The 11,828-nt window shown below is 44.4% G+C and overlaps 1 protein-coding gene across 1 annotated transcript; it reads left to right on the forward strand.

The window, feature by feature from the left end:
- The first annotated feature begins 8,755 nt into the window (after positions 1–8,755).
- LOC118717768 (dnaJ homolog subfamily B member 6-like) lies at positions 8,756–9,490 on the forward strand. The gene has a single exon (XM_036436119.2). It carries the CDS (start codon positions 8,771–8,773, stop codon positions 9,473–9,475), a length of 705 nt encoding a protein of 234 aa, XP_036292012.1. The 5' UTR covers positions 8,756–8,770; the 3' UTR covers positions 9,476–9,490.
- Positions 9,491–11,828: the final 2,338 nt, after the last annotated feature.

The raw sequence follows: 11,828 nt of genomic DNA on the forward strand, positions 1-11,828 counted from the left end.
ATATGCAAGCCATCCAACCATGAGCTCAGACCTCCAACCACCTCTTTTATCTAATTCCCACATACCAAGCCAATGTTCCCATTGCCTTAAATGCAACCCAGATAGCAGAGAACTAGAACCCACCCCTCTGGGCCAGAGCCCACGGGCATTATTCAGACGACCCAGACCTAAGCTATTAACCCCGCCCAGCCTTGCCTTTCCCACAAAAACACGATAAAGAATCTGCACCTTGTCTCTCCTCACTCTTTCTGCTTCCCAAGGAAACCTGCTGCTCCCCGCCTGGCGTGGTGTGGAATTCTCCTTCTCCCAGGAAATGTAGGCACTACATCTTCTTCTATGCATTACTTCTCCACGTCATCACTCAGTCGCCTCCATGACTTCATATCCCGTGGGTACATGTTAATGCACTAGACCGCAATCTGGAGGCTAGGAATGCTCATTGCTACGTGGTTGGTCGTTATTTCTAGGCCTTTTCCATGGACAGAGCCAAGAAATACATTCTGAAATTCAGACGGAAAGTTCTCATTCAAAATCAGGACTATGGGAACTTTACTTGATCTCTTCTCTCTTACTTCTGTATCTCCTTTCTCCCACACTGAGAATTCTGGTTTTCGTTTACTTTGGGAATTTCCAGGATGACGATGTCATAATTTGTTTTGCTTTATCATGCCACAATAAACACACAACAATTTCAGCATAGCAATTCTGCCAGATTATTTTACACAGCGCAATGCTTTTATTTTGGTAGTTCCTTTTGTCTCCTCAGGGTATATGCGCCAGGGATGTATATTTACATGACTATTTTACAGTCACTTACAAGAGTTCCTTCTCTGGGTAGTTATCCCCAAAACTGTTTTTTTTATTTTATTTTTTTTATTTTTAGGGATGGCTTTACATTTTTTGAATGTTATTTTATAATTATGTAAACTACTTCCATGGTCAAATCTACAAATGAAGGTATGTTCAAAAAAGTTTTGTTCTCATCCCTGTCCTCATCATAAGTGTTTATATTTATAAATTAAATATTTATATTTAATATGGTTGCATACTCTAGCCACTGTTCTCTACCTTGTTTTCCTCCCTTCACAGAATATACTAAGATCACTCTATGGCAGCATTTAGAGATACACTTCATTCCTTTTACCTGGATAGCTGCCAATTGTGGTTGAGCACCTGGTTTACTGATGTGCCTGGCATTGTGCTAAGCGGTTTACACAGATAATCCCATTTAATCCTCTGAAAGCCCAGTGAATGTGGCACTGTTGTAATTGCCATTTTACAAGTGAGAAACGAAGGTTAATTAATTTATCCAAGCTCACCCAGCTGAAAAGCAGTGAATACTCTTTTGAGATAGAGGAAATGGATACATTTTATATCTATACTAGTGGCCTGGTGCATGAAATTCAAGCACATTAAAAGGAAATTAATTAGAAGAAATATTTTAATATTGCTATTTGCTCTTTCTCTATAATAGAAGTGTCTGGCTAGCCGCACCCCCATTGGGTGACACTAAGACCCAGCCAGCCCCTCTCCCATTAAGCCCCTCTGGGCAGGGGACGCAGCCTTATGTCCAGATGCCGGGGCAGGGGGCACAGCCTCAGTCCCCCATCCCCGGCCCGGTCCATGCAGTCTCGGGTCCCAGCTGATAGGTCCTTAAGGTGTCACGGCATTACAGCATCATGGTGTGACAACCATTTGCATATTAGCCTTTTACTATGGTGATTATCCATGTTACTTTTAACCTTTAGTTAGACAGAGAGCTAGAGAAACCACTTATGCCAGTTTATTAGTGGACATCAGGGTCCCAGATTACTCAGAAGCCATGTCCGGTTTGTAAACAAGGATTCATGGAGAAGTCTCTGTGAAGCAGAGAGCTAAACCAGCAGCAGGAAATGAAAATAGACACATAAAGTAACTTGAAACCATTTTTAAAATCTATTCTAGCCTGCCTGGCATGCCTCACTGGTTGAGCATTGTCCCATGCATGGAGAGGTCCATCAGTTTAATTCCGGTTTTTGGACTTGATCTTCATTAGGGGGCATTCAGGAGGCAGCTGATCGATGTTTCTCTCCCCAACCCTTTCATTGCTCTAAAACACATGTGTCAAACACAAGGCCCGCGGGCCAAATCCGTCCCGCCAGGCCTTGCAATGTGGCCCGCACCGCACTGTCATCACTGCACTCCGCTGCGTTTCCATCACAATGACAGTTTATGACTATTCAGTAAACCATTCGGCCCACGATTTAGGCTGGATTTTAGATTTTGGCCCCTTCTCTGATTGAGTTCGACACCCCTACTCTAAAATCAATAAAGACATTGGGGAGGGGGAGAAACTATTCTATCATGTGAAAAATATACTGTGTAGACTAACTATATAAATGATATAAAAGGTAACTTGGAATCAGTGAGAAATCAAAGTAGGTGTAACATCCCAAAATCATTTGGGGATTATGGATTCTTTCGACACAAAAGCAGAAATGTGTCTACTGAGATGCTCCATCTTTTTCTCCATTCTGTTGTTCATTGTTGGTTTGCTTTCCTCACAACAGAGTCTCTCTCTGCACCAGTGGCTGCTTGCCCCTTCCCAGGGCAGGTGGACAGGTGCTAGAGAAAGGGGAATGAATGGCTGGTGGGCTGGGATGACTCCCCAGATGATATCTATCTCAAGTCTTATAATGGTTTGCATTCTTGTATGCTTTTTATGTTACTTGTATGCTTGTTTACCTTTTTTTTTTTTTAAAGACTGTGACTTCATTTAACCTTTACTACTTTCTTACTCCAAATATAGTCACGCTGGGTGTTAGGGCCTCAACATATGGATTTGGGGAGGGGACACACACACATTCCATTTATACTAGTATAATGCTGATAACAGTGTAATTCCCGGTAATAAGAAATTTTGTTTTCTCTTGATGAAGGAGGTTTACTATGCCCCAACACTCTGCAGGGAAGATATCTGTGCCTGCAGCCAGATATTTCCTTTTCAACTGTTTCAATGTCCTCATTTTCTTTTAAGAGGCAGGTGGGGAAGAGATTTTACAATACATCACCAAGAAATCTTTTTTTAAATATATTTTTTATTGATTTCTTTACAGAGAGGAAGGGAGAGGGATAGAGAGTTAGAAACATCAATGAGAGAGAAACATCGATAAGCTACTGGGTACATGCCCTTGACTGGAATCGAACCTGAGACCCTTCAGTCAGCAGGTTGACGTTCTATCCATTAAGCCAAACCGGCCAGGGCCCAAGAAATCTTTTGAACTCTGTGAAATGTTCCGTTTTCTAAGTCCACTTTCAGAAATATAAAAACACTTGTAGCTCTCAGGAAACCCAGTGTGCACCTAGTCAGATGCCTCCGTGACCATTGGGAAGGAAAAATTCCCTGACCATGTGAAAGCCTAAAATCCTATGGTGGGAAAGAAACTGCCTGCCCTCCCCAAAGCTGCAGCCCCCACCACACAAGTCAGGGAACTCCTGGAAAGCAGAGTTGAGCACAGAAGGGATGCTCCCTGGATGTTTTGCAGAGAAATACTGCACCACCGTGGCAGTCAAGTCTGAGAAGCTATGGGATAAAATGGACTCCACCTTGTGGTCATGCTTGAAAACTGCAGCACTGCCCTCTGGTTGACTCCCAAGAGCAGGATCACCATCCTGTTTCCTACTCCTTCTCATGCCTCGAGGTCTCCTTACAAAGAGAAGTATGCAAAGATGAAGTCTACTGCATGCAATCTCTTGCAGGTATCTTAAACACAATTTATCTCAAACCACATATACTCTTTATTCCCCAAGTCTTTACATCTTATTCTATCAATAGGATCAGTTTTCTTTCATTTCTTTTTTTTTTTTTTTTAATTTTTAAAGAGAGGAAGGGGGAGGGAGGGAGGGAAAGAGAGAGAGACTGATTTTGTTGTTCCACTTTTTTATGCATTCATTGGTTCATTCTTATATGTGCCCTGACTGGGGATCGAACCCACAATGTTGGTATATTGGGACAATGCTCTAAACCACATGTGTCAAACACAAGGCCCGCGGGCCAAATCCGTCCCGCCAGGCCTTGCAATGTGGCCCGCACCGTGCTGTCATCACTGCACTCCGCTGCGTTTCCATCACAATGACAGTTTATGACTGTTCAGTAAACCATTCGGCCCGCGATTTAGGCTGGATTTTAGATTTTGGCCCCTTCTCTGATGGAGTTCGACACCCCTACTCTAAACAAATGAGCTACCCAACTGGAGCCTCTTTAACATCTTTAAAACCACAATAGGCCAAGTGCTTTAAAAACGTTTTCAGCCGAGACCAGTTTGGCTCAATGGGTAGAGCGTCGGCTTGGGGACTGAAAGGTCCCGGGTTCGATTCTGGTCACGGGCATGTAGTACTTGGTTGCGGGCATATCCCCAGTAGGGGGTGTGCAAGAGGCAGCTGGTCGATGACTCTCTCTCTCATTGATGTTTCTAGCTCTCTATCTCTCTCCTTTCCTCTATGTATAAAATCAATAAAATATATTTAAAAAGAAAATATACTTGTTTTAAAAGAAAATAAAAATAAAATAAAAACAAGTTACTATGGCCATTTCACAAATGAGTAATTCTAGGCAAATGAGCTCAGGGAGTTTCAACAACTCACACAGCGAATGAATTGGGAAGCAGAGGTTTCAACTCGATCAACTAGATCCACAAAACAGGTACATACCATCAAGCCACACTTCCTCTCGACTGATAGGTTCTCTCTCATCTACGCTGACTTTGAAGCCGGAAATGAGCAAGGTGTTCTTGATTGCTCTCTTCTTCACCCACATGGGGAGATGGCTTTCTGATACCGCTTCCTCAATAACACCGGAATTCCCGCCTTTCTTTCTCCCCACTGCCATACTCCTACTGGCCCTTCCTCACTTCCATATGAACTACTGCAATAGCCTCCTAACAGCTTTCCAATCGGCCCCCTCAACCCACCCCATGGAAGAGAGCCCTAGTTTGTTTGTCTTTTTTATTACATATTTTTATTGATTTTAGAGAGAAAGGGAGGAGAGAGAGAGAGAGAGAGAAACATCAATGATGTAAGAGAATCATTGATCGGCTGCCTCCTGCACGCCCCACACTGGGAATTGAGCCTGCAACCTGGGCATGTGCCCTGACCGGGAAGTGAACCGTGACCTCCTAGTTCTTAGGTTGATGCTCAACCACTGAGTCATTCCAGCCAGGCAACAGGTCCTAGTTTTGAAATACAAATCTGAAAAGGCACAACCCATCCAGAAGAGGAGATTTATGCCATGTATCAAGAGCCCTAATAATATTTATATTTTTTCAATTTGTAATTTTACTTCTGTGAATCTACCTTCAAAAAAAAAAAAAAAAAAACACCCTGTGTATAGTACAAAAAAGGCTAAATGCACAATGATGATCAGGGCAGTATTCATGATGTAATATATTCATCCCCTACAACTTTTAAAAACCTTTATTATGGAATAAATTATCTAAATCAAGTTAATTTCAACACCAAACCAACAGGAAATTCTGTTTCAAGTTATCCATGACCCTGGATAGACCCTGCAGTGTGGGGTCATCTTTGGTCTCCGTTTACCTGATTCCCTCAGTTCCAGTGGCCCACAAGCTTACATGCCGCCCTGCAGACATATGGATGGTTGGTGAGGCTGGGAACCCCTCACTGCTGCCAGGGCTCAGGGGTTGAAGGAACCTGGACCCCTTCCCCAGCCTGAGGAGGTTCGGGTTCCCCTCAGAGCCATTCCCTTGCTCCTCTACACTGTCATCTCAGAGGGTTAAACTTTTTAAAACAAAGCCCAAAAGGGAAGTGTTTTGCAGGCAACTTCTTCTTTCAGCTTTCCACAAACCTCCCCTGATGAAACTGAGCGCTGGAGGACAGGGGAGGAGGAAATACGAGGGAAAATATTACATTAGTATCACAAAATTAACCCTATGATCAGGCACTGTCAGAAAAAACAAATGTGAGACATGAAACATGTGGGCGGCACATAGATGTGGATGCAGAATGGACATCATACCATTTGCAAAACCTATTCACCTTTCTGTGCTAGATGCAGATTTCTGAAGTTCTGGTAAAATGGCTAAAATAATAAATGTTAATGACAGCAACTTTCCCTGGCTTTTCCAGCCTTACAATCCCTTCCATGCCTATGCAATCTCTGTCCTGACTGTAGTGAAGCTGAGGATCCTTAAGACTTCACACTTAGCTTTAAATCCCAATCTTACAAATCATCTCTCTCTCTCTCTCTAATCACATGTTCAGATGAAAACTAAAACAATAATTAATAAATAATAAAACAAGAATATGCCGAAACCGGTTTGGCTCAGTGGATAGAGCATCGGCCTGCAGACTGAAAGGTCCGGGGTTCGATTCCGGTCAAGAGCATGTACCTTGGTTGCGGGCACATCCCCAGTAGGGGGTGTGCAAGAGGCAGCTGATCCATGATTCTCTGTCATCGATGTTTCTAATTCTCTATCCCTCTCTCTTCCTCTGTAAAAAAATCAATAAAATATATTTAAAAATATATATATTAAAAAAAGAATAAAATCTGTTTCATACTCATAACAGTAAACCTACTTTGGCCCACCAGTGTATACATTCCCCTAAGATACCTACCCTTTCCCCAATTAATCAGCAACCCCCCAGGCAGAAGGAAACAGTAGCTCAGACTTGACTAATGGCCACATGGTCCAGACCTCTGAGCCTAAAGATAACATCCTGACTTAAATGATGCTTCAGTTCCTGAGCCCTAAGGTAAAATGACACCTGGGGCTGCTTTCTCACTAAACCAGACAGAGGGACCGTGGAACAGGCCCTGGAGCTGTCTGTCTTCAAGGCCGAAGAAATGATTTCTTACCCTTTCCTCATCTGCAACCAATCAGCTTCCAGCATGACCCCAACCTCCTAACTCACAGTACCCGTATGACCTATCTGACCTGTAACCTCCGTGCCATCAGGGCATTCGGGCTTTTGAGCAAGTAGCTTCCTTGTTCTCCTGGATGGTGCCATTCATCAATAAAATAACCATATTTCTCCACTGCAATCCTTTGTGCTCCGTGTTTGGCTCTGCTGGCACCAGTGGGAGAACTCGTTCTGTTCCATAACTGTAGCTTTAGCTGTAGCTGGGCTGTATGACTGACAATCTCATCTTCACCTCCAGCCCTGACTCCTCAACTTCAGCTCCATGTCTCCAACGGACTAGAAATCAGCACCATTGGAACACCCTGCTTTTTTTTTTTTTTTTTTTAAATATATTTTATTGAATTTTTACAGAGAGGAAGAGAGAGGGATAGAGAGTTAGAAACATCAATGAGAGAGAAGCATCGATCAGCTGCCCCTTGCACACCCCCCACCGGGATGTGCCTGCAACCAACGTACTTGCCCCTGACCGGAATCGAACCAGGGACCTTTCGGTCCGCAGGCCAACGCTCTATCCACTGAGCCAAACCGGTTTTGGCGGAACGCCCTGCTTTCATCTAAGTCCAAAATTGGTGTCATTGTCTTTACCCCAGGCAGCTTCCTCTGCACATGTCATTTCTGCCTGCAAGATGTGCATGTATAGGCCAAGCAAAGTTCCTTCCCCTACACTGGCCATTTTCTTTTCTTTAAAAAAAAAAAAAAAAAAAAAAAAAAAAAATATATATATATATATATATATATATATATATATATATATATATATATATATAATTGATTTTTTTACAGAGAGGAAGGGAGAGAGAGTCAGAAACATCAATGAGAAAGAAACATCATCAGTTGCCTCCTGCACACACCCCCACTGGGGGTGTGCCCGCAACCAAGGTACATGCCCTTGACCGGAATCGAACCTGGGACCTTTCAATCATAGGCTGATGCTCAGTCCACTGAGCCAAACTGGTTTGGGCTACACTGGCCATTTTCAACCAGTGTGCCGCGACATTTAAAACATGCAACATCTATTTAGTCAGGGGCCCTGACTTCCTTTCCCTCAGACTGTCCAATAAAAAATGACAACATCCAACACAACGATAGTCATCCAGTGTGAATGAATCAAAATCATACCTATTTTTTTTTTTATTTTTTTTTTGTCAGATCAGCAGAAGTCGACCGAGGTGGAATATGACACAAGCACCCCATCACTCTGTGGCAGAGATACAGGTTGGTGAAGAGGTACACCCAGGCAGGGCCCCCAAGGCCGACTCCTCAGGAGTGAACGTGTGGTTAACCCACCAGGTAAAGAATCCCGATCAGTTGAAGGTAAGGAGGACTGGAATGGATAGCGTTGAAGGGAAATTGTAAATACCAGTACAGATTCATTACCGGCAGTAACAACGAAGCTTGTAGCCTCTACGGGCGTTTCCTTCCTCGCTGTATCCTTTATAGACTTTTTAGCGACTGTCCTTTTCTTTTGTCTCCCTCCTCTTCATTATTGCGTTTAAAGTATATCAGTGAGGGTGAGCTTTAAAATGTACTTGACAACACTGAAATAGGATGATGATGATGAAACTTAGAGGAAAACTGCATCATCGCCTACACATCTGGACTTGGGCCAGATTCAATAACTGATGAAACTCTGAGCCGGAGTCCTCATTTGGGGAGGACATGAGTCCATTCTCATGGTTGCAGGAAGAGCGATGGTTGCATTATCTTGGGTGGGAGTGTTTTTATTTAAATCTGAAAGCACAGACCAGCACTCCACTCAGAAGCTGAAGAGGAGACCAGGCTGCCGCCCCACCAGTTCCCCACCGCCCGCCCCGCGTGCTGCAGGGCTCCCTCCAACAGCCTGTGAGCCATGGTGGGTTTCTATGAGGTTCTAGGCGTGCAGAGACATGCGTTGGCTGAGGACATCAAAAAGGCGTATCGGAAACTGGCATTGAAGTGGCACCCAGATAAAAATCCTGAGAATAAAGAAGAAGCGGAGAGGAAATTCAAACAAGTAGCTGAGGCGTACGAGGTGCTCTCCGATGCTAAGAAACGGGACGTCTATGACAGATGCGGCAAAGGAGGATTCAACGGCGGAGGTGGAGGTGGAAGTCACTTCGACAGACCGTCTGGGTTCGGCTTCACATTCCGGAAGCCGGATGACGTGTTCCGGGAATGTTTTGGTGGAAGGGACCCGTTTTCATTCTCGGAAGACCCACTTGATGACTTCTTTGGAGCTCGGCGGGGTCCGAGTGGGAGCAGGAGCCGGGGAGCCACCTCGTTCTTCTCCGCCTTCACGGGGTCCTCGGCTTTCGGTGGAAAGTCTCCATCTTCTGATGCAGGATCTTCTTCCTTCGGGCCCATCGGCCCTGGGCGTCTCAATTCATTCCCTTCCACGTCCTTTGGTGGCGGTGGCATGGGCAACTTCAAGTCCGTGTCAACTTCCACCAGAATTGTTAACGGGAGAAAAACCACCACAAAGAGGATTGTCGAGAACGGCCAAGAGAGGGTAGAAGTGGAAGAAGACGGCCAGCTGAAGTCCTTGAAGATAAATGGTAAGGAGCAGATTGGATAACAAGCAATTCAACGCACACACGCATGGAACAGAGATGTTAACTGTAACTAGCACCATTTGAGGACTAACAGGAACTTTTTTTTTTTTTTTTTTTTTAAGATTTAAGATGAATTCGACTTTCAGTATAACTGTCCCTAATCTAAAGTATTTATACACAGCTCATCGGAGCCTGTTGGTCAGACTGTTGAGTTATTGTTGGGACCTCACGAAAGGACCTTTTCTTTTTGGTCTTTGCAATTGTTGTAAATCTCTGTAATGCACTTTGCTTTTTATTAAATGTGACGCCATACACTAATACCAGCACCAACCTGCTTTCCGTTGTGTTTAAGCTGAGCCAAGCAGCGGTGGCCTGCTGTGAAGCTCGCGTTGCCAGGACTCGCCCCCCAGAGCAGTTTCAGTCTTTCCGTGTTGAGTAGTGAAAGGTACTAATGCATCCATGGTAATACATCTCTGGTTTAGTATAAATGGAGGATGTTTTCTAGTTGTGCATGAATGCTGGCAACTTAGTAAGTTTTGACAGTTGTTTAAATGTGTAATATTAAGCTTAGGTTTAAAAAGTAAAGCTGGTAAAATGGGTCTTTGTTATTTGCATTTGAAAATAAATGCAATGTGTTTGGTGCAAAAATAAAAATAAATTAATTAATTTGAGAGCACTAGGTAAAGCATGTCTGTGGCTGTTGGGCATTCCTTGGCTTAAGAAATGGACTAGAGTTCTTTTTGGCTACCCAGGATCTTTATAAGAGCCTTTGAAATTGGGGGGAGCCCACCCCACTCTGAGTCTCGGGCCCCCCTCTCACACTAGAAGCCAATGAGTCCAGTAGAAGACACAGCAGAAACCAGAACTCTCCTTGCCTCTCGGAACACAGGCACATGACCTACACTAGGCCAAGTCAGTGATCCTGACCACAAACATGAATCTTTTTTAAAATATATATATACATATTATTACTGATTTTTTACAGAGAGGAAGGAAGAGGGATAGTCAGAAACATCGATGAGAGAGAAACATCAATCAGCTAGCTGTCTCTTGCACACCCCCTACTGAGGATGTGCCCGCAACCAAGGTACATGCCCCTGACAGGAATCGATCCTGGACCGACGCTCTATCCACTGAGCCAAACCCGTTTCAGCCACAAACATGAATCTTGAGAGGATAGTTAATATCACAGAAGGGTTGAAAAGCAATTCATGGCAAGATGAGAAGTGCAGGCCGCACTCCAATCAGAGCTCTTGAGCAGCATGGCTTTCGCCGATCATCGCTGCCTGGCCTTCCTGCGTTCCTCCCATTTCGGGACCTGGTTCTCCAGCTCTTTACTGTAAGGATTATTCGCATACACAGGAAAAGAATGAGCCATTCTCTCCCAGCCTCCTCTCTGAAACCCCAGACAAGGGCTCATACCACCTCAGGTTGGGTCACACCGATGAGGACTAGAGGAGGGGGCGAGAGTTGGCCAGGCCTGAGCATCATGCCTCCCTTTCTTCCCTCCCTTCCTGACTTGGGAGCCCTTAAGAACCATCTGATCCAGGGGATTTTAGGCCATTCCTCAAAGAAAAAAATTACTTGTCAGGCAAAAACAAAAGATGCTTACGACACAAAATCACAGAATGTCAGAACTGAAAGGACCCTCAGGAGTCACCCACCCAATCCCCTCTTACAGGTGAGGACACCATGCGGGGTGGACAATGAAACAGGCCACGGGAAAGGAACACATGGTGTGCTGCAGAGTTCCAAGGAGGGAGCGTGCACATCTGATTGAGCTCAGGGTGGGCCTGATGAAGGTGGTAGGATTTGACACGGGACCAGACACACAGCCGGTCAGGGCTGTGCTGGGTCTTCTGCTAACTTCAGAATTACCTTTCCGCTCATAGTCTGCTATGTCAAATTTTACCCCTTAGAAGTCCCTTGGACTTTTTAAATCTTATCCATTCAGCCTTGATCCCTCTCCTCCCCGCCATGCCCCTTTCCCCGCAAGTTCCCTTCCGTTGAATTTGGTGCCCTGGTCCTCCACTGGACCTGTTCTCTTTCCAGCTGTATGTTCTGAGAAGACCAAGGGTCACAAACACAAATGCCTTCAGATGTCAGTCAGGTAACAAATGTATTATAGGCTGGCTGTTACTTAACGCACAAGTGCTGCTGTCCTTTGGGCTTAAATTCTGCTAAAAACAAACCAACAAAAACATCTGTGGGCTAGTTTCGGCTCTTGCTGTCAAAACTTTGTGACTCCTGGGCCAGACAAAATCTCTAACCTCCCAAGGGAGCTATGGGGGGGAGAAGGAGAAACAAATGTAATAATCTGAGCAATAAAGATTTATTTAAAAAAACAACAAAAAACAAAACTCTAACCTCCCTTCC

This window comes from Pipistrellus kuhlii, unplaced genomic scaffold, assembly GCF_014108245.1.
Source record: "Pipistrellus kuhlii isolate mPipKuh1 unplaced genomic scaffold, mPipKuh1.p scaffold_m20_p_13, whole genome shotgun sequence".
NCBI classification, from domain to species: domain Eukaryota; kingdom Metazoa; phylum Chordata; class Mammalia; order Chiroptera; family Vespertilionidae; genus Pipistrellus; species Pipistrellus kuhlii.

Bases quoted from the DNA above. Each gene is read 5' to 3' on its own strand.
- LOC118717768 (XM_036436119.2), top strand. From the start codon at position 8,771: ATGGTGGGTTTCTATGAGGTTCTAGGCGTGCAGAGACATGCGTTGGCT.